The sequence below is a fragment of the Panthera uncia genome, chromosome A2 (genome assembly GCF_023721935.1).
Source record: "Panthera uncia isolate 11264 chromosome A2, Puncia_PCG_1.0, whole genome shotgun sequence".
NCBI lineage: Eukaryota > Metazoa > Chordata > Mammalia > Carnivora > Felidae > Panthera > Panthera uncia.
The window spans coordinates 94,160,898-94,185,525 of NC_064816.1; the positions used below are offsets into that span (position 1 = coordinate 94,160,898).

Sequence of the window (24,628 nt, forward strand, 5' to 3'; positions counted from 1 at the left end):
TGTGTTAATCACTTTCAAAACATTTACTTAGGCCTAACCTTTTTCTCCCTTCCCTTCTTTTGCTTTTCTCTCCCTCTTTGTCTTTTTTGTGCTGGCCTGCCTCTTGCAGAGTAACTTGCAATGTAGCTAAATGACATGACATGATAGCCATTTCCGCCATCTGTTTTAGTTTTAAAGTTTTAGTAAAATAATACTAATAATAAATATTAGTAATAAGTGATGTTCATTAAGATTAATTTTAGTAAACTAAAATTAATTTTTAGTGAAAATAATATTATGAATGATACCATTAGGTTTTGCTGCCATGAATTTTATGGTCGGTACACAGGATGCTAATTATTTTTCCAATCCTCTTTCATGAATCTATAAAGCAAAATCATCTTTATAACAACACAGGTGAAAGTGCTGTTAGTAGAATAAGTCATGTGGATGATAACTGACAAAAGATAGTAATAATGCTGTGCTAAAGAAGCAAATTAAAAATGCACTTGGGATCTGCTTTGTTTCTGGCTCCTGTGTTTGTTTCTCAGGCTTTTGCATATCAACATTTTAGAACACCGTCCTGTTCAGTTTTTTTGAAAAAGTTATCAAATGTGAAATGACGGTTGCTATGTAGTTTACCTTCATTCAAGCCTTTCAAGGTTTTCTAACCATTTTAATTGTTTTTGACCAGCTCTAGGGTAGCACCAACACGTAAAACAGACGAAGAGTTCTATTCTTAGCTTTCCCTGCAGTAGACACTCCCTCTTGCTCCCTCTGCTCCCTCAGGCAGGGCCCATCTGTGCCCCTGAGGCGCCCTCCAGCCTGGGACGACCTGAATGGAAACTGCCGTTTTAATTGTGTCCATCTGTCATAATTCCTTAGCTGATGGTTTCCTCTCAGTGCACACACTCTTGTGTCATTCTTCTCGTCAAATATTTTGCTTGTTCGCCCCTTAGAGAGTTGGGATATTACTGCTTTCATATGGATGTATTTTCACATACACTTACAACTTCAGTCTCTGGCATTTAGGGGAAAACTCCTTTGACCAGAGTTCATTAATGTTGCTCCAGCTGGTCTCTCTTTCACTCAGCGTTGGTTGCTGTGTTTACATAAGCCCTATGAGGTAGAATTTTTGTTTTTGCTTCCCCTTCCCAGATCTATCATGTCAACAGATAACCATCCGGTAACATTAAACAAACCCTACCATTGTCCAACTTCTATATTTTTGTTAGCCTTACCCCCACTGGTTCTGGGTGTTAGGTTCAGAGTGGAAGGATACCGGAAACAGCATTGAGGTTGAAGAGCAGGAGCTTGAACACTGTTGTTTATTAGCACATGGAAACGATTACCAACTAGCCAGGTACGTTCCCCTAAACTCCATTCCAGTAGGCAGTGTTTCCAGGGAAAAACAGGCTATTTCCTCTGCTATTCTGGAGAATTTTTGGAAAGCCCAGATTATCTGCCTTCTTTGGGCTCTGGGATGGTCTGATTCAGAGATCTGTCCATTTTAATTTTTACCACCAGGACTCCTCCCTTGTCTTTTTTTTTGTGCTTCTAATTATGCACCAAGATTTGAGAGATTATCAGTGTTACTGTGCTGTGAGGAGAACCTTTTTCTCTAACATAATAACCATTTACGTATTAAATACTCTTCTGGCTTATGATCTAGTGGGTTGTAGGGTCAGTTTACGGTGGCAGTAAGTCTAAATTGCTACCCTTTCTTTTTAGCCAATAATTATTTCCCTCATCCCCTGTCCAGGCTTCTTTACGTCTCCTTTTTCTTCCGCTCATTTTTAGTTTCTTAGCTTTGTTTCCCACTTAATCACCACAGAGTCTACCCCTGTAAAAAGGTCAATTAAAATACCTCTCAAAATACCATACTCAACAGAACTTCCCCCTCTCTCTCTCTTTTTAAAATTAGAGGTAGTTTTTATTTCCTTGGTGTTTTTTATTTTATTTTATTTTTGTTATTTGTTTTCATTTTTTTTCTGTAATGAATGTATCACTTTTGAATGAAGAGTTTTTAAAACAGGTACTCTTTTAATGAAAATAATAATCAAACAGTACTGAGCTCTCTTCATTCCCTTAATGCTGCCTGTATTGAGGCAGGCATGAAGAATTATGTAGGATCAGGAACCTGCATTTTAATCATGGGATGCCTCTTCCCCACACTGGTGTGACTGCAGAGAGCAAATCTGTGCCAAATATCTGTTGTCACTGTCACTGATGCACGGAGTGCTTTATAGATAGCTTGGATCACTTCTGTCTTCTCAGAGACCATTTTCGGTACTCTTGATTCCTTTGTGAGATCCATATTTCCATCTCATATTATTTTCCTTCTCCCTGAGGGACTGCCTTTAACATATTACCACCAGATCTGGTGGTGGTGGATTCTTTCAGCTTTGTATGTCTGAAAAATTCTTTTTGTTTTCCTCTTGCTTTTTAGGATATTTTTTTCTTTGTGTATAGAATTTTAGATTAATAGGTATTTGTTTTGTTTTGTTTTACCTTTTAGTACTTTTCCTAGACTTTTTTGCTTTCTGATTTTAGGCACATGAGTGCATGAAGAAAAGTACATGTACACAGATGAATTAAGAAAATGAGAAAGTGCTATAAATGTTGTTTTATTTTCTGCTTATTTAAGTTAATTGTATATGACAAGCAGTGTAAAACTTCCGTTGACAAACAGAAGCTCAAAACTATGTGTGTTAAGTCCCCCTGTCCTTTACATTTTTTTAAAGAAAATGCCTTTTTTTTTTTGCCTTTGGGCCATAGGTTATAGATCATTGAGTCCAGAACCTTGAGTTATTTTATGGTTATGCACATATGTGTTTTTAATAAAGAACATGGACTATAATGCCTTCAATCCAAAGGAAAACTTTTTAGACTATCCACAGTCACTATAAAATGCTATCATTAGTTGTCAAATTAGCATTTGCTAATTTTAGAAAACACTTTAAAGTTTTAATATAGTACATGTTCATGGTTGAAAATTTAGAAAACACAGAAAAATATAAAGGAGAAAATAAAAATTTCAGTAATCCCACATCTAGAGTTGACCACTACTAAAATTCTGCCAGTGAATTTCCTTACAGATTTTTTTCTGTGCATATTCTGCTTTTGTTTACTTACTTAAAATTAGGATTGAGATACTATCTGTTGAGTACTTACTATATGTCAGGCAGTCTCCTATGCTCTTTATATTTTGTAAATTATTTATTATTGCTAATAGCTTTGATTAAATACGTATCATTGTTATTTCTGTTGTATATATAAGGAAATTATGACTTTTCTTATACAGTCACAGCAAGTAAGTGGCAAAGCCTGGCTATAAATCTAGCTTATCTGACTTTAGAGGCTATACTTAAATAATACATTATGTTATATCACATCATTAAACACTTTTGTACAACAGACTTTAAGAGTGTATCATGCTATTGTATTATATATGGAAACCATTTACATATTGTTACACTAGCATCTTGTTTCAAGGTGTTGATCAGGTTAGCATTTTTATATAAAAATCATAGTGAATATGTCTGATTATTTATTTGAAATTACTTCCTTAGAGTGGAATTATTGTGTCAAGGCGCATTACTTTTTAAAAAAATTTTTTTGGGGGCGCCTGGGTGGCGCAGTCGGTTAAGACTTCAGCCAGGTCACGATCTCGCGGTCCGTGAGTTCGAGCCCCGCGTCAGGCTCCGGGCTGATGGCTCGGAGCCTGGAGCCTGTTTCCGATTCTGTGTCTCCCTCTCTCTCTGCCCCTCCCCCGTTCATGCTCTGTCTCTCTCTGTCCCAAAAATAAATAAAAAACGTTGAAAAAAAAAATTAAAAAAAAAATTTTTTTTTAATTTTTATTCATTTTTGAGAGCGAGAGGGAGGGAGGGAGGGAGAGAGATAACGTAAGCAGGGGAGGGGCAGAGAGAGAGGGAGACACAGAATCTGAAGCAGGCTCCAGGCTCTGAGCTGTCAGCACAGAGCCCCACTCGGGGCTCAAACTCAAGAATCATGAGATCATGACCTGAGCTGAAGTCAGATGCTTAACTGACTGACTCACCCAGGTGCCCTAAGGTGCCTTACATTTTAAATGCTTTAGAAACATGTTGCTAAGCTGCCCTTCAGAAAGGTTGCTCAGTTTGTACCTCCTTAGCAGTGTTAAGAGTAGTCTATTGCACTGAATCAAGACTGAGTATCGTTTTATAAAATCTTTAATACATTGATAAGCAAGATATTATCTTTAAATTTTAATTTCTTGTTTTTGAGCTTCTTAAGATGTTTACTAGACACATCTTTTTTCTGCAAATTATTTTCCATTTGCTTTTTCCCTGTTACATTTTTTACAATCGTGCTATCATCTGTTCTTTCAGTGCTAATCTTAACAACGGTCAAGTCCAATAAACAGAATTAAAGAGCAACTCTAAACTAAAACACAGTAAAATTCTGTATTTAGTTTATACCCTTAATTTTCTGTCCAATTTACTGCTTTGAAAATTATTTACCTGGTGTTTGAGACATCCAGTAACCTTTTCTTAGACCTAATCTTCTTAAACTTTTCAGTGTCATATCATAATCACTTATTTCTAATGAGATCCTTGGGTTTGTTTTTTGTTTTGTTTTGTTTTGTTTTTTGTTGGTGTGTGTGTGTGTGTGTGTGTGTGTGTGTGTAAGAGAGAGAGACAGACAGACAGCTGTATAGATCTTTTTCCTTATATTTTTCACCCCATATTATAATTCTCCCAAATTAGCTTCTTGAACTCATTTTTGTATTCAGTTGGTGAACTGATTTTTTTCCATGACTATAGAAATTACTTTCAAATTCATATCCCAATCTTGGTGGATATAGAACCTATTTATTATATCACTTGTATCTTGTTTTCATCTCAAACTTAACATAAATTGAATTCCTCTTTTCCTTTTTTTTCTTCCTTTCCCTTGATAAGAACAATCCATTTTTTCTGTGCTGACCCTATTTTTCATTACTTTAGATGTAAACCTTTCTAGTCATCCTTTATTGTTTTATTTATTTTACCTATATAATATCTTATTGTATTTTTTATTTCCCTGCCTTGGAACGTTCCTCAAATTCTTCTTTTGTGTTCATTCTTTGTGCCATATCTCTGTGTCAGGTCTTTCTCTTATTATGCCATATTTTCTGGGGCTTCATTTAGCTGATCTTTCCCAGTTTATCCTCACCTTGTTCCAAGATTATTCTTTCTACAATTATCACTTTTTGTAGCCTTTGTGAACAATAATGTATAGTTGCTCTCTATTTTTTGCCAATCAGGGGCCAAGGTCTTGTTAACATTGAATACCAATGTTATTTAAGTGCATATTCAATTCTCTACTTCAATCAGGAAGATTACATTATTGTCTGCACCAGTGTCCTTCCCCAACCTTCTTGCACATCTTAGTCAAAATAGTAATTACTGAAACTACAATGTATTAAGGCCATATAATACATCAATTACTCTGCTAACCCTTTCACACATATTTTTGCTAATCATTACAATCAGTATGGTAGTAATAGTGAACCTTCTTCATCTAAACTAAGGATTAATTCTTTCAGGAATTCATAGTTGAAGAAACCTAAGGTTTCATAGAAAATGGATTAAGAAAACTGTGTGCTGAGGTAAATGAATGAAAGCATCTAAATAAACTTTTGCTAAAATAAAGCAATCAAAATGCATTATAAAGAGACTGTTACACATTTTAAAGTTTTGCTATAAAAAATAAAGTTTTGCTGTAATAGGTACAGTACCATTCATTTACATTTAACATTTTGCATGCTATATACTTTTAAATAGGATACCTTTTTCCAACCCCCATCCATCCAGCATTAGGAAAATGCTTGTGAATTTGTTTTATCCTGTTGGTGGTGATATGCATTTAAATGGTGATATGCATTTAATTTCCCATCCCCCAGTCTATCACCTTTTTTTCCCAAGAATTCATTGCTTTTCCAGTTTAGTAGATTGGGGATTGTTTGCCATGTGGGCCTGAGAGCTGTAACTTGAGTCTTTAGTCTCCTTCATTCATTCTTCACTTCCACAGTACTTACAGGAAGTGTGGGTGGGTCTGGATTTACTTCACCTCAGGTTTCTTTCTCTCTTTCCAGGACTACTTTGTAGAAACTTTCACTCCCAGCCTGCCATCTGCTTTCTAGCTCTTTTCTTTTTCTATCTTCCAGTAGTTCCTTTTTCTATTTCTTTACATCTCACAAATTTAAAAAATATTCCTAAAACAACATACAGAGGGGGAAACAGCATTGGGGACTTTTAGATTATCAGTAAGTGAAAACTTTAGGATTGAAATTTTGGTCTCAGCAACTCTGAGACCCAGATTCTTTTCTTACTTCCATACTTCCTTTTATACTCTTCACCCTTCCCCAAGTCCTATTTTTCTCAACATTCATTGTCTTTTACTTCAGGGTTAAACTTAGTGTCCTGTTCATCACTGAAACCATTTAAAGGTCACTGGTTGAGCCCAGCTGAACTCTCGGCCTCTGTACACTTGAATATAATGATCTGTAGTACATCCATTTATGTTTGTTTGTCATCATATCATGTGTATTGAGTGTGTATCCATAGATTCATTGTTAAAACATTGAGAGCAGGGACCACATGCAACATACTGGTACGAGACTTTTGATAAGCACTCAAACCTGTGTATGAATGGATTGATTCCACTTCTAGTGTTCAGTCTTTTTTGGTCAAATTTCCTTATAACTTTAGTTTTTAATGTTTGTTCTGTTATTTTTCCTAAAGGTAATTTCCAGTAGTCTCTAGTTTTTGTGGGGGGTCACATCTCTGTTTGTTTATTTTGATAGCATTGTATATGGCTGGTGACTTTCTTGGCTTATTTGCAAGAACACCATGACTTCATTGTGAATCCATCTATTCTCAGCTTTTTTCTTTGCTCTGGTTCCACTTGACCTTCACCTCACAAAGTCAATAGCCCTCTCCTCTTAATATCAATCTATTTTTTATACCTTTCTTAGCACACTTACTGTAATTTTTGTGTAGCTTAGCACACTCCAGGTCTCCAGTCTCTGCAGCATACACACATACCCCTGTGCTGGCATACGTGTGTGTGTGTGTGTGTGTGTGTGTGTGTGTGTGATATTCTCACACAAGCCCCATACTTCAATCAGATTTGTATCTCAATAACTCTCATTGTTCTTGGAATACAGTCAAGATTGACTCACTCTTACTAAATTACTGACTGAATGAATCAATCAAATCAATGAAGCAAGCATATTATTTTCTCTACTTATATTTTTCTAGCACTTGTGCTATCTTCCTTCTGATTAGACTACTTAGAAATGTCCCTTTAACTGTATTTGTTTCATTGCATTTTATCTAAATTATTCTGTACAAGCATGTGTACTTTCAGAAATTTCTTTGACCTTGCTTGTACTTCTTTTATTCTTGTCCATTAAGATAATCATCACCCTGATTTTCTTTCACCTGTGATTACTCTGTCTATTGACGATGTAAAAACCTATATTTGCTTTTCCTTTTATTTCCCTTCACCAGTAGATGCCAGTCCTGTACATACTAGCTTAAAAAGAAAACCCGTTTTAAAATTTTGCAGTCCTTTATTTATTACTCCTTTCAGTCATCCTTAAACTTGTGTCTTTTCTTAAAATATCCTTCTTATCAAATGCTCTTGCCTAATTAAAGTCATGTTATCATCTTTTCATTTTATAAAAATATAACAATGATTTTCCTTTTGAGAATTTGAGCTTTTTAGCTTTACTTTATTTTTTCTGGAAGGCCAACTGTGTTCATCTTTCAGATTCTATAATTCAACTTTAATTTGGTTTTTCAAAATACGAAGTATATTTTAAATATTTGAATTAGCAATAATCACACCTCGGATAAACCTCATTGACTATGATACTGCCACTGCGCAAAGCTACTTTAAATATTGGAAAGAAAAAGAATTTTCTTCTTGCCTTTATCTTCCATAGATACTAGTAAATCAGGCACTTGAACTGCCATGAAAGGTTCTTGGAGAACTGCTGTACTTGTACAACTGTAGTCGTTGGTCACTCGGAAACATTGAGGAACTGTTGTCATCAAAGCATGTATTGAGCAATTGTTTCCATAGCATTATGCTTTATTTTATGCAAAGGTTAAGAAGAAATAAAGTCATAGTTTTAGCCATTAAAGTAGTTTAGAATCAACTTATAAAACAAAGTCCCCACCCTCAACACATCCCTACACAAGTTAACTTTTATAAAATAACACAAGGAAACGTTAAGTCATGTTACACAAATTATGTATACACATGCACAAAGGTAGAAAGTTAAAAAAAATGATACTTAGATTAAGTAACATTTAATCAGGAAGGATGTTTTCTAGAAAAATATTTAAATAACAAATGGCCAAGAGAAGATGTTGCCACAGAAAAGGGAATGGCATAAACAGAATAATGGGAAGGGAGCCAGTAAGTGGAACATTTGCATCTTTTGGGTCTTATCAACAGCAGTGTATAAAAAATGTTATCTTAAAAATGGACATTTAACTTTGTCCCATCCAGAGAATAAAACTGCATGTAACAGGAGTTCTTTCTTTTCCTTTATTCTCCAAAACTGGCTTAATAGGATTAGCAGTACATAATTACTGCTCCAGGCTCAGATGTAAGACGCAAGAAGTTTGCAATTTATCTGCTCAGGGAGACCTTATACCTCAAGAAATATTAAACAATTATCTGAAAACATGTAACATTAGGTGAAGGCGTAAAACGTAAGGTGTAGGAGAGGTTCAAAGGATAGAAAAAGACCGCTAGGCTCGAGTAAACAGGTTAATGCCGAAGGAGAAGTTAATATTTGAACTGGGCCTTTAGAAGAAGGCTTTCGAGAGGGCAGAGAAGGGATATATGGGCAAATGTGTAAAAGATACAAAGGGAGGAATGTGTACAGTCTTCTCAGGGTATGGCTTGCCTTACAGTTATTATTTTTGTGAGGGTGTTGTTTAAAAATGAAAATATAGCTGAGTTCATACTAGTTGTTGGTAATATGTTACTAAGATTAGGTAAACAAATAGAGATGTGACAATTTTTATAACAGTATTCTCAATATTGTTAAGATGTCACATGGCCTCATATTCATCTGTAGATTCAAATAAATCTCAATTAAAATCCCAGCAGGATTTTTTTTAAAGAAATTGATTAGCTGTTTCCAAAATGCATAGGAAAGGCAAGGTACCTAGAATAAAAGTTCTGAAAAAGAATAAAGTTAGAGACTGACCTTACCCAATTTGACAAGATTGATTATAGAGCCTCAGTATCCAAGACTAAGTAATATTGGTATAAAATAGAAATATTTAATATCTAATAAATATATAAAAATAGCAATATATGGAATAGAATAGAAAGTAAGGAATAGATGGAGACATATAGGGGCACCTGGGTAGCTCAGTTCATTGAGCATCTGAGTCTGATACCAGCTCAGATCGTGACCTCATGGTTCATGTGTTTGAGCCCCACATCGGGCTTTGTGCTGACCTGCTTGGGAGAAGCAGAGCCTGCTTGGGATTCTCTCTCTGTCTCTCCCTCTATCTCTGCCCCTTCCCTGCTAGCTCTCTCATTCTCAAAATAAATAAACATTTAGAAAACAATAAAAAAAGGATTGAGACATAGAGTCAGTTGACTTTCAGTATAAGTACCATGATAACTCAGTGCTAAAATATATAATATTTTTCTACAAATAGCAGTACAAGAATTAGATACCCATACGAGGAAAAAAACTGAGCCACAAATGTTACCATACCATAATTAATTACGCTGGATTAATTAATTAGCCAAAATTAATCATAGGTCTAGACCTAAGAGTTTAAACAATGAAACCTATAAAAAGAATGCATAGGTGAAAATCTTTGTATTGTCACATTTAACAGGTCACAAAACATGGACCATCAAAGAAAAAAACTGACACGTTGAATTTCATTAAAATCACAACTTTTATACTTTGAGAGGCACAGTTTTGAAATGAAAAGAGAAAGTATAGACAAGGACAATATATTTGCAAAACATATATACAAGGGCTTGTATCCAGAATGTGAAGAGCATTTACAACTCAGTAACAACAACCCAATTTAAAAAATATGGACGAAAGATTTTTTGATAGCTGTTTCACAGAGGAGGATATATGAATGGCCAGCAGCACATGAAAATATGTTCAACATCATTAGTCACTGGTGAATGCAGATTAAAACTGCATTGAGATACCACTGCACACCTGCTAGAATGGCTAAAGAACACTGACAATATAAAATGTTGGCAAGGATGTTGAGTAATGGAATACTCGTACGTGACTGGTGGGAATGTAAAATTTTACTGCCACTTAGGACAATAGTTTGGCAGTTCTTTTAATGTTAAACAGATACTTAACCTTTCAATTCAGCAGTTAAACTCTTTGGTATTTTCCAAGAGAAATGAAAGCATATATTTATGTAAAAACTTGTGTGTGAATGACAATTTTAGTCCTAATAGACAGAATCAGGAAACAGCTCAAATGTCTATCCTGTGCTTTACTCCATGTCTTATGAACAAGAATTTTAGAGGAGGTGCAACTCCAGGAATCTGTCATTTTCCATGTTCCTCCATTTTATTCTGTTGCAGTCAGGCAGCCTAGGAACTGGTGCTCTAGACTATCCTGTCCAGTATGGTAGGACTACTACTACCTCATACTGTACTTTTGTGCAAACGTGAAAAATGCACCTCTCACAGAAGTATGCCACCTTATGGATGCATGGCTTGACAGCTAGCATAAAGGCTGAATTTCAATTCTCCTAACTCCCTCAGGTGGGAGCTCTAGTTCAGTTTTATGTGTACACTGCATAAAGGAAAATATGAAACAAATAACACAAAGTCATGACTCACAACCTCATCATGAGTAAATTAATCTGGCAGAGTGTTTAAGGTAGGTGAGTCTAGAGTTGGCTAAAGGACTTTATTGTTTTTGTTTTTGTTTTTTTTTTTTCCCCCTAAGACAAGTCTATAATGTTACCACCACAATGCTTCCTTAGACCTAGAGGAAGAGTAGAAAGAGGCTATATGGGCAAAAAGTATGAAGGATGGTTAAAATGGGTTAAGAACGTCTGAGCAAATCCCATGTTCTCCCTGCTTTGTAGAAGGAAGAGAAGGAATGAGAGTAGGGAGAGATAGTTGTGGATGCATCCATCTTTCCACTTACGGGGGGTAGAGAGTAAGCTCGAGAGAACTAAAGAGGAGCATGCTTTTCTAAAGTCCTGAGAAGAATGATTAACAAAAGGAGAAAGTGATCCTGGACCTGCTCTATGGGAGAAAAGAGTAATGGACTTAACCACATGGATCAAATGGGAAAAAGGGAGATACATGCTGCATACTAGAATTTTTAATTCGCTGTAATATTTAGTCTATTAATTAATTTTTAATGAACCCACCCTCTAGCACAATAGTCAACCAAAGATTCTTAAATACGAACACTTCCTATGTCTTATGCATACAGTAATCCAGTCTTGTGCATGGTGAAATGGGAAAGGGGGTAGAGGCAGATGGGGGACAGAGTGATAAAAGTTTAAATGTCAAGAAGGATAATGTGGGATAAAAATGTCAGAATTAGTTTAAGACCCAATGCTGAAGAAACTTGACAGCTACACTAAGTGATTTAGAAATATATTTTATTAGCATGATGAAGCTGGTAGTGCTTTGGATAAAGTTGTTCTTTAAGATTAATGTTTAACATTTGTATTGAGATGTAATTCACATGTCATCACTTATTTAATTATAGAATTCAGTCATTTCCAGAATATTCAAGATGTGTGTAACTATTACCTCAATTAATTGTAGCACATTTTGACCACTCCAGAAAGAAACCCCATGTCCATTAACAATCACTTTCCTTTTCTCCCAGCTCCCTCCCTTACCCCCACTTTAGGCACTGATCTACTTTCTGTCTGTAGATATTTGACTTTTCTGGACATTCCATATAAATGGAATCCTACAATACGTAGTTCTTGTGACTGGCTTTTTTTCACCAGTATGGTGTTTTCAAGGTTCATCCATGTTGTATCATGTATCACATTTAATTCCTTTATATTTCCAAATAATAGACTATTGAATGGATATACCACATTTTGTTTATTCTGACGTCAGTTGATGGATATTTGGGTTGTTTCTTCTTTTTGGCTATTATGAATACTGGTTTGAACATTCATGTACAGATTTTTGTGTGGACATGTTTTCATTTTTCTTGGGTATATACCTAGGAGAGGAATTTCTGGGTCATGTGATAACTCTAGGTTTAACCTTTTAAGGAACTTCTGGATGATTTTCCAAAGTAGCTGCATGCACCATGTTATATTGCCTCTGATAATGCATGAGGGTTACAATTTCTGCACATCCTCATGAACACTTGTTATTATCTGTATTTTGGCATAACCATCTCTGAGTGGGGGTGTGAAGAGGTATCTTATTTTAGTTTTGATTTGCATTTCCCTAATGGCTGTTGATGTTGAGCATCTTTTCCATGTGCTTATTGGCCATTTGGGTGTCTACTTTAGAGAAATGCCTATTCAGATCCTTTGCCCACTTTTTTTTCCTCTTAAGATATACTTGACGTATAACATTATATTTCAGGTGTATAACATAATGATTTGTATATGTTGTGAAATGAATACCACAGTAAGTCTAGTTAACATCCATCACTATACATAGTCACAAATTATTATTTTTTCCTTGTGATGAGGACTTTTAAGGTACACTTTACATAACATCTTTCAAACATGCAATACAGTATTATTAACTATAGTCCCCATGCTATATGTTACATCCCCATGACTTATTTATTTTGTAGCTGGAGGTTTGTACCTTTTGACCCCTTCATCCATTCCATCCACCCCCACTTCTCACCCCCCCTACCTTCTGGCAACCACCAATCTGTTTTCTGTATATGTGAGCTTTGTTTTTGGTTTGTTTGTTGGTTTTGGATTCTAGTGTCTACATATAAGTGAGATCATATGATATTTGTCTTTTCCTGACTTAGTTTTAAATTAGGTTGTCTTTCAGTTATTGGGTTATAACTATTATTTATAATACTGTAGATATAAGCCCCATATCAGATATATGATATATAAATGTTTTCTCCCAATATGAGTATTGCAAATTAAAACAATGGTGAGATACCACTACATACCTATTAGAATGGCCCAAATCCAAAACACTAACAGCATCAAATGCTGGTGAGGATATGAAGTAAAAAGAACTCTCATTCATAATTTTATGCTGTTATCATTTCAAGCTTTTTACAAATTGCACATGACTTCTTAACTGTCTTCCTGATTTTAATCTTTCTTTTCTATGTCATTCTCTTCTCATCCTTACCCCTAATGGAGGAATACAATAGCAGTTTTCAAATATATGAAGGGATATCATGAAAATAGGAATTGATTCACTCTGTGTAACCGTAGTAGTAAAAGAATTTTACTCTTTTCTTCTAAATTATATTATGAATAACTTCAAAACTGAATGCATTGCAGAAAAAATTCAGCTCATTCTGTAGCTTCTTTTTGGCCTCAGATGGTAGAAACCTAAGCAAATAAAAATCACTTCTTCAAACCTTCTTCAACTTGCTATACACACTCAATTTTTGGTCTTCATTATGCTCTCTCATATTCTAGAACGGGCTAACCTACTGTCTGTCCTTCCTTTCAAAAGAAATTCTTCCCATTACTTCACCTACACAATTATATTTTTTCTATCACTGTTGCTGCTGGCATAGCATCAATTATCCATATTACATTTAATTGACAGTTTACTTAACCAGCTTCTGGTTAACAACCTTTGCAAGTAGATAAGAACTTGATAATAATTGCCTATCATACACAAACAATACCAGACTAGCAGCCATAATTTCTGCAGCCACACGCACTATTTTTACATCTTCTTGAAGTGTAAAGATAAACACATTCATGAATACGATGCAAAGCTATAGTAACTTTATAACATTTTATTTTTTTAAGAATATTTATTTGAGAGAGAGGAGCAGAGATAGAGGGGGGGAGAGAGAGAATCCTAAGAAGGCTTCATGCTGTCAGCACAGAGGCTCGAACTCACGAACCATGAGATCATGACCTGAGCCGAAACCAGGAGTCGGACACTTAACCGACTGAGCCACCCTATAACATTTTGATAGAAGCAGAGTTGTTTATATTAAAAGCTATGCTTTATGACTAAGGTTTTGGAGATCACTAAGAATCTTGGAAATCATGTTTTAAGCTGATACTTTTAAAACATAATTACTATTGTGGGGCGCCTGGGTGGCGCAGTCGGTTAAGCGTCCGACTTCAGCCAGGTCACGATCTCGCGGTCTGTGAGTTCGAGCCCCGCGTCAGGCTCTGGGCTGATGGCTCGGAGCCTGGAGCCTGCTTCGGATTCTGTGTCTCCCTCTCTCTCTGCCCCTCCCCCGTTCATGCTCTGTCTCTCTCTCTGTCCCAAAAATAAATAAAAAACGTTGAAAAAAAAAACATAATTACTATTGATATAAAAGTCAGAATTATGGTTCAGTTTAAACACAATTTTTTTATGCTTGTGAAACTTTATGTAGGGATAATGTACATGGTGCCTGGTGTATCCATATCAGAATATTAGGAAGTTCAGACTAACTAGTCTCTTTATTTGGAAAATACAAACACACACCTTTACAAAATCATGGAGAAAACATAGGTATGTATTTTAAGCAAAAATTATTAAGTTAGTCTTATTTGTCTAAAGATTCACTTTTATTACGTGAACTGGGCTCTCTATAAAAATTTTTCTGAGCTTCTAGAAGAATCTCTAAAGATTTTTTTTCTTTGTTAGATACTAGAAGAGAAGATTTCTGAAAGTGCTTACTATCCTCTATGAACCAGATTATCCTTCCTTTCAATTCCAAGACTTTATAATTTAATTTATTAATACCCTTCTATGTCAGGAACATATTTCACGCACACACGGTGAGAGATAACGGCTTTTCTCAATTACAGGAACACAGAGAATATGTAACTTCAGTTCTGCAACCTCAGAAATAGCTTTAAGTAATCAAAGAAACATAAAAACTCACCAGTCAGGATTTCAAAAGGCTATTTTCCTTTCTAGTGTCCATGAAATTTTATATGAAATAGCCTAAGCCCACAAATAGTCAAAAAACAAATTAAAGGAGAGCAACTCAAATTCTTTACCATCTCCCACAAGAGATAATAGATCCCCAGAATCCTGATAGCCGTCTCAAGAAGTCAGATTATAAAATTACAGTGGTACTCATTACTGCTACCAGTGGGGAATTATTTATTGTTGTTGCTGTCTAGTGCAAACTAGATGCAGAACCAAAATGACCAAAACCAGAAAAAATTCAAAAGTACTAAGTTAGAAAAAAACCATGTTAACAAACATAGCGCATTATTGCTGCTTTGGAATCACTGTGGAGACCAAGCAAATAGGTGCCTGGGCTTAAACAGCCCATGAAGTGCATTTCTGTGATGACAGTTGAATTGGCTTTGTGAATCCACTGTGGCATCTTGGTGGAACCTCCAAAGCTATTGTAGGCTAATATTCAGAGAGTTAAAAAATGACTTTGGTACATATAAAATGAACATGTATTAGACTTTACTAAACTCACTAATTAATGAGAGAACCAGTGAGATGGTAAATGTGATTCAAAGGACATTTTAGAAGAACATAGTTCAAGGCAATATTACTTAATAAAGTAGTATTAGAACATTAATAAAGTAACATTGCTAAGTTAGACATAAAACTAGTTAATATTCTACAGGGAAATAAACCATGGCCTATGAGATTATCTTTTTAACAGAAGAAAAGTATCTGAGTTTATTCAGGACAAAAATCTACAAATTAACATACAACTTAAGTATATCCAGGATTTTAATCAATTTTAAACAGTGGATCAATTAAAATACATTCCCCCAAATTATCCTTGGTTGGACCTGTTAAATAATGCACTACATCACATAAAAAAGATAGGTTGCTCTCCTTTTTGCCCTTGTTTTCAAGCTTTAAATAACTTAACACATGGCAGCAACACATGATACAACCAACACGTGCCCAGAGTATTTATATAGACAAGTTTTATTTATGGGAAGAGTCAATATGATAAAGATGTTAGTTTTCCCTGAAGTAATCTAAAAATCAGTATGATTTTATTCAAACTTCAACAAGTGTTTTTATAGAACTTGTCCAGTAAGTCCAAAATTAATTATGAAGAGAAAAAGCTCAAGAATAGTTCAGAAAAATTTGAGGGCAATGAACTAAGTAGAGGGAATTGTCCTATGAAATGTCAAAACTTATTATGAAGCAATGGAGTATGCAGAGATAGACAAACAGATGAGTAGAAACTAATAGAAAACCCAAAACATGTTGATACACATTTGAAACCCTGACAGACGTAGCACTACAATCAATGGAGAAAAAGTGAACTCTTACTAAATGTTGTTAAGCAGATTGTTTATAACACTTGGAAAAAATAAAAATAGATTGCTAACACATATTATAATAAAAATTAATTTCCAGGGGTGCCTGGGCGGCTCCATCAGTTAAGTGTCTGACTGTCAATTTTAGCTAAGGTCGTGATCTCACAGTTTGTGGGATAGAGCCCTGTGTCGAGCTCCATACTGATCAGCACAGAGTCTGCTTAGGATCCTCTCTCTCCCTCTGTCCACCCCTCCCATTCTCTCTTTCTGTGTCTTTCAAAAATTAATAAATAAACTTAAATAAAAAAAAATAGCTGGGTAGATAACTAAATGCAGAAAAGCAAAATGTTAAAACTTGTAGAAGAAAATATAGAATGTTTGTATAACTTTGAGGCAGAAAGGGAGTCCTGAAAGAAAACACAGAAATACCTAATACAAAGCTGAAATTACAAATGTGATTATAGTTTTAAAATTTTTTTTTCCTCAAAATACCATTTTTCAGAGAAATGTGAAAGGACAAGCTACGGATTGGGCCAAAGGTATTTGCAGCGTATTTCATTGAAAAAGTGTTAGTACACAGGATGTATAAGAACATCTTCAATAAATCAATAAGGAACAAGATACTCAACCCAAAAACATCAACAAAAATGGTAAAAAAAAACAAAAAAAACAAAAAAACAAAAAACATGATCTAACAGTCTGCAGAAGTGGGCAAATAACTCGAAGATCTGAAAAGTACATGCAGCCACACTAGTAATCAAGGACATGCAATTAAAATCACAATGTGATATCTTTTTACACTTATAAGATCACCAGTATTTTTTAGATTTTCTTTTAATGTTTATTTATTTTTGAGAGAGAGACAGAGTGAGAGCGAGGGAGGGGCAGAGAGACAGAGACACACAAAATCCAAAGCAGGGTCCAGGCTCTGAGCTGTCAGCACAGAGCCCAACGCGGGGCTTGAACTCACGAACTGAGAGATCATGACCTGAGCCCAAGTCAGATGCTCAACCAACTGAGCCACCCAGGCGCCCCAAGATCGCCAGTATTTAAAAGGTTCCAAATCTCACCAAGGTGAGATTGGTGAGAGTGTGGAAAGTCAGAACCTTTCATACAATGCTATTGAGAATATGGATTGGCATAGCATTTTGAACTAAAATTTGTCGGTCTGTTTAAGTTGAAAAAGCCTATGTTCCTTGATTCAGGAATTCTATTTCTAGCTATATATTGTAGAGAAATCCAACACGTGTGCATAAGGAGACATGTATGAGCTAAAATGGAAAACAATACAACTGTCCATCTGCAAAATAATGGGTGAATATATTTTGGTATATTCATAAAAGATAATGCTACACGGGTGTTAAAATGAACTAGTAGAGGAGCCCCTGGGTGGCTCAGTCGGTTAAGTGTCTGACTCTTGATTTCAGCTCGGATCATGATCTCACGGTTTCGTGAGTTTGAGCCCTGTGTCAGGCTTTGCACACTGACCTCATGGAACATAACTTGGGATTCTCTCTCTCCCTCTTTCATCTCTCTCTCCCTCTCTCAAAATACAAATAAATAAATAAATAAATAAATAAATAAATAAATAAACAAACTTAAATGAACTAGTAGAATGGTTCTATAACCATGGATAAATCTCATACGTGACTCTGGGTGAAGCATATTGTGCATATCATATATATGTGTTATTTCTACATCTAAACACCAATAGGAAGACTAAGCATCAAAATTAGTATGATGGTTACCTCTAAGGAAGCAGTGAGCAGACTAGAATTAGAGGCAAATAATAAAGGGGCTTCAGCTTTTCCGTAATACATTCCTTTAGAAAAAAAATGACTCAAATATTGCACAGTGCTGAGATTTGATAAAGTTGGGTGTTTGGTACATGGGTTTTTATTAGCTAATTTTCTCTGCACTTCTCCATGATTGAAATACTTGAAAATACTTCAGAAAATAAAAAAGAAATACTTCATTTTGAGACCTAAAAAATGGTGTATATATAACATATATATATACACACACATATATACATATATATATACACACAGACATGTATATATATATGTATATATGTGTGTGTATATATATGTGTGTGTATACAGACATGTATATATGTGTGTATATATATAAGTTTAAAAGCATTATATACTAAATAACACTAATACTGTGTGTTGCATTTATATACATGTGTCTGAACACATGCACATATATATGGTTATGAGCATTATATATTTCAAGCGTACAACTTGAATAGGAAGGATTCCCTGCAATTCCTTGAGGAGGAAAAGTGGAAGGCAGGACTAGGTATGAGGCTCACAGTGTATTTCAGCTGGCTGTATTATGTTTTATGTAATTTATTAAGGACAAAAAAAATGATGTAAGTATGCCATACATTAGCAGTTATGAATTCTTTGTGATAGGATTATGAATATTGAGTAAACTGAATCTCTCCATTTAGTATTGCTTCTATCTATTCTTTCAAAATAATCTTTTTAAAACATTAAGCATTTGGCTAAGATCTGGAACTTGTGTATAAAAAACAAATTGTGGATCAATAAGAGTGTCTTAAATATCAAGTGTTTTGTCAACTCATGTATTGAAAATGGTAATGTATTATCAGAAAAGTTAATTATGGGTAATTTTTCCCCTCTTCCCAAAGAATACAAGTCAATGACCAGATTGTGGAAGTGGATGGAATCAGCTTGGTGGGTGTCACACAGAATTTTGCTGCAACAGTTCTCAGAAACACCAAGGGCAATGTCAGGTAAATATGTGGTTTCAGATATGTATAATTTCATTACTTAATATTATGTTGAATTTTAGCCTGCTAGAATTGTACCTATAGATGTATAATTTCAATGAGAATTTTATCTAAATACTTAAAACTTGCCTTTAGTTTTTAATGTTTCCTTCTTATTATAATATGTTTATACAAATGTAATTTAGAACCAAAAATTGTGGTATTTTAGAAAGGCATGAAGATACGAAGTATACAGTGTGAATCAACATGGTCAATTACTGAACTATGTTAGTGTTCCTAACTAGATAGAATTTCTACTTACATCCTCAACAAATATGAATTTAGATTCTAAATCCTTTTAATAAAACCAGTTATACAATAAGTTGAAATTGAGCTGATTATACCTATATCCAGTGGTACATGGTTCTTAGAAAGACTGTCCGAATTATGTAAGGTTAATAAATGCATTTAAAAAATCTCTTCATAGACTTTATAGGACTAATCTTTGGTAAACTGTAACTTTGCCAATTTAAAGTACAGAGGGTACGTTCTTTTAGACCTTGAAATTTATATTTGATCCTGGGTTCTGAAAATTGTAGCTTGGAAAACAAATAAGAAAGTAGTCCTAAGCCAGCTAGGGTCAAGGTAAGAAATCCATTTTATTTGGTCATAGGGCATTTATGTATGTATGTATGTATGTATGTATGTATGTATGTATTTTTTGTTTTGTTTTTAATTTTTAATAATTTTTTAAAATTACATCTAAGTTAGTTATGTATGTATGTATTTTTTAAAGTTTATTTATTTATTTTGAGAGAGAAAGAGAGTGAGCAAGCGAGCCGGGAAGGGGCAGAGAGAGAGAGGGAAAGAGAATCCCAGGAGGCTCTGTGCTGTTAGCACTCATGTGCTGTTAGAACTCATGAACTGTGAGATCGTGACCTGAGCTGAAACCAAGAGTTAGATGCTTAACCGACTGAACCACCCAGCTGCCCCATAGGGTATTTGTTTTTAAATACAGTGTTTCTTATGTCTTAATACTTTTCCATCAATCCTATGAAGGAACATATAGGGACATTATTTAGTATGGGTAAGTCTCCAATGTTTTAGTGTTATCAGCAGAATAGAACTGCCAAATATTTTGAAAATACCAAGTGAGTTAATATTGCTGTAAAGACAGTAACATGAGGATTTTTTTGCAGCATGCTTTATGTTGCACAAACATGGGTTTAAGTTTTAGAATTTAGACTGTTTCATTTGGAAAATATCCTTTAATGCTGAAGGAAATGTTTAAGGAACACATCCGTGACTTTTATGGGTGCTGTGTTGATGCTCCAAGAATACCCATAGTCCTGAGAAAAGGATGTGAAATAATTGGAAAGAGCATAGATAAAAAACTGTCTGATGCTCCCTCAGGACAGGTGATTTGTCTTTCTGCAGATTGTTGTGTTTTTGAGACAGCACTTTCCTATGTCAGTATAGAACTTGGTTTAAAAGCTACCCCAATTAGGCTTTGAAGTGAATTTTAAAGTGAAGTGAGATATACATTAAACTTAGAAGACTATTTTTCTTTTTCTTTTTTTATAAGAACATTTTTTCAGTTGCAAAGAAGTTTACAGTTACATGAAATCCTAGCCATCCCTTTCCTTCAAGCCTTGTCCAAATTGCAAATGACTTCTTAACTCTACCCTGATTGGAGTCTTTCCCTTCTTCAGTCTGTCCCTCTCATTCTTCCTCCTAGTGGAGGAAAATAATAGTTTTCAAATCTAGGAAGGTCTGTCTATCATGGAAAAAGGAATTGATTCATTCTGTGTAACTCTGGCACTGGAAGGTCTAACACCTGTAGGTAGAAATAATAATTCTGCATCCATTATGTGCCTCTCTTCTTCAGAAACCTTCAATGGCCCTCCATTCTGTACAGAATCTAAGCTCTTTATCCAGATATTAAAATTTTTTCATCATACAGTCTTACCACTTACCTCTTTCTATGTTCATGCTTTGGTTCCGTTGGACTGGTGTAGTCATATTCCTTCAAATGTGCCTTGTGAGTTATTGTTTTATTATCGTACCTTTCTGTCTGCCATTTTTTTCTGTTTAAAACACTGTCTTCTGTTTAGAACCTATTTATCTTAAGACACATATTTCAGCTCCTTTGCCCTGAAGAAGTCCTCCTTGACCTCTATATTACCTAGTGATCTCTTCTTCCTGGTAACACTCATCATTCATACTATTTTTTTGACCGTAAGGTGACAGCACATTCTACTTTCATATTTTAAAGGCATACATTTTATTTCCTCATTCACTTTGCACAAGTTTTGATACTGAAATGAGACCTTTGGCCCCCTTTGTTCCCCCAAATTATTTAACTCAGGACCTTAGTTAATTGAATATAAGGAAAAAGTCTTTTCTCAATTTTAATTTATTAAAAATATTTGAATCCTCTGAATATATTTTAGGTGGTAGTTCTTCATAAAGTATTAATACAAAAATAGGATCCAAAAACAAGATCTGTATTTTCATGAACTTTTTTAAAACTGAGAATTTAAAATATGTATGGTTTTATATTTCTTATTATTTGGTGACTTTGCTATCATATTTAGTGGTTACTAAAGTTTATTCTCAAAAAATGATATCTACAAAATTAGTCAGTTTAGTTTGATTTTTTCCTAACTAGTAGGCACAGATCTGGGAGGAATGTGTGAGAGCCGTGGGTCTAAAGATCCAAGTAGGAGAAAGATGTGAAACTAGAGGTGATGAGAAAAACAAAACTGAGATTTGAATGGTGATTATTTCTTAAGTATTGGAGGTCAAGATTTTTACTTATTTCCTTGAAATGTCTATGAAATTGGTGTCACCATTTGGATGTGAATCAAAATTATACAGTGAAGTTCTGTGACTTCATCCACACTTACAGAGAATTATTTTCCATCTGACCTCAGTCTACTTGATTTTAGTAAAGTAAAAATTACGATACCTGAGTTCATGAACCAATACTACTAACAAAGACCCCATGAATATGACATTTTTAATGCTCTAGAGAAATTACAACTATTTTAATGTTGCAACTTTCAAGGATATATGTACGTTTTTCAACCCTACATCATTTATATGAATTAAAGCATACATTAGGCCATGGTTAACAAGTGGTTCTGGTAAATGAGTATTATTTCCTTCACTTAACTGATATCGCTTAAAACGAAGCACTCACTGTAAGTACTGTGTTTATATCATGTAATTATGTAATTGATTAGGAAAGGACCCACAGGATTCAAATAGTTTATACTCAGAAATGATGCAACACAGGAACAGCAGGAGAAAGATGAGCGTTAACAGGGTGGGCATAGAGGACTCAGGCTCATCCTTCCACTGGGCCTCACAAGACTTGGTCTCCAGATTCTAAACCACCACAGGCATGTGCATGAAGCATCTTGGTATCAAGAAGCGCAAAGTCTACGTATGGTAAGGATTTCTCACTGAAATCATTGACAGCCCCTAGATTCTACCAAATCCCGGTAGAAGTAACAAATCCGGTTATTACCAGTTTTGACAAGTTAGTCTGTCTTGCCTTCAAACAATTCATGGACCCATAGTTGCAAAGCATCATTTGTCCCTGGTTAGTACATTTCACAGCTCTGACCAGTGTTCAGTACCATGCTCTAGGCAGTTCTGAAGATGAGTACTTTGTCAATCCAGGTGGTCTCATGCTATATAATACATAGTACATATAACACATATACTGCTCTCCTTTTGACTTTAGATTCTTACTATTTAGTATGTTTCTATTGTATGTTTCTTCTTCAAAAATTTTTTTATTTGAACATATTTATTATATATTTCAATTTTACCTGGTGAAAACCTAAAAAGAAAATGTTGTAAATTATTTAAAAACCTATAATCTTTTTGGTGGTCTATAGAATGTAACTTGACAAATGTAATATAGTTAAAAAGTTAGAAAAAAGTTCTATTCTTATTATCAGATCCTGCATTATGTGAAAAATAATTTAAAGAGTAGAGATTCAGATCATTTGAATCAGCAGGTTTATCCACTTATTCACAATTCCTTTTTATATCAGAACTTACTAAATGATGCTTTTCTTGGAGATCTTTAAAAGAGCCTTATGTCTGTTGGTCCATGAAAAGTTATGGGAAAAATACTTTAAACTTGAAATTATAAGGTCATTAGAAAAATAATGATTAGTTTGAAAGACATAAAAATACTGGTTGCGTACCTATGGAAGGAAAGTAGGAATCTATAGATGCTAGGAGACTAATTCAAAGTTATACAAACTACCTTCCATTTATTTTTGGATATCTTTTATATTTGGATATTTTGGAGATATATATATATATATATATATATTTGGATATTTTTTGTATTTGGATATATATATATGTATATATATATGTGTGTGTATATATATCCATATATACACATATATATATGTATATATATGTGTGTGTATATATATCCATATATACACATATATACATATGTGTATATATATGTGTGTGTGTATATATATCCATATGTAGTTTTGCTACAGATGTCCCAAATGTAGACAGTTGACTCAGTCTCTTATGTTACATCTCTGTGGACAATAAAAAAATGTATTTGAATTGTAGTGAAGCTAGAGGATAGGTAAAATCATACAGCTGATTCTGGTATTATTTAATTTATTCATTGATATTTCTTTATGCACTTAGTGCTAGGAATAATTATCTTTCTCTAGTAACTGCCTTTTTTCACATGAAGCCAGACCTCGTGGATTCAGATTCTGGTTTAACTACTTACATACATGAGTTCATGGAAGTGTTTAAATCTCCCTGTGCTGTAGTTTCTTCACCTATAAAATGGGTATCATGATAGTACCTACCCCATACAATGGTGATGATTATTAAATGAATTAATACATGTAATAAATGCCTACAAAAAGTTGGACCTCAATGAAATATTGGTGATTATTATTTCCTTCTCAAAACTCTGATCCCTTCTTAGATGTTCATGTAGATTGCTGGAAAACTGAGAGTCAGTTGTATAGCCATTTCCAACAAAGGCACAGGGCCTTACAGTCTGCAGAGGAGACAGACCCTTGTTACCAGTTTCTCTTTAACTCTTTGGAAGTACCAATATAAATCATTTCTTCATATCTTGATTTTTCACTTTTAGATGAAAATTTAATAATTGCTTGTTGTAAAGCTTTCACCTAGCAGGGTTTTTTTTTTTTCAGTTAAAAACTTTTGCAAGAGTTTATAACATTTACTTTCTAATACATAGCTACAATTGTCATGGGTAGTTTTTCTATAAATTCATTCAAAAAGTTAAAACCAATAGGCAGTATTTATAATGTTATGCTTATGAAAATATTATTCAGTTTAGAATCAAGTAGTATGACTGAATTGATAGAAAATGAAATGTAATTTTATGTCATTCAATCTGTGTCACTGTAAGGGAGGGTTT

The 24,628-nt window shown here is 34.5% G+C and overlaps 1 protein-coding gene and 1 pseudogene across 7 annotated transcripts in view; one reads left to right on the top strand and one right to left on the bottom strand.

Moving 5' to 3' along the window:
• The window catches only part of PPP1R9A (protein phosphatase 1 regulatory subunit 9A), a 325,410-nt gene that overhangs the window by 179,085 nt on the left and 121,697 nt on the right, over window positions 1-24,628 (top strand). For all 7 annotated transcript variants that reach the window (XM_049641477.1, XM_049641478.1, XM_049641476.1 and 4 more), the window contains exon 5: window positions 19,093-19,197. In XM_049641477.1, the coding sequence (XP_049497434.1) occupies window positions 19,093-19,197 (105 nt within the window). The remainder of the gene's footprint in view (window positions 1-19,092; window positions 19,198-24,628) is intronic.
• LOC125931199 (uncharacterized) lies at window positions 7,771-7,901 on the bottom strand (annotated as a pseudogene).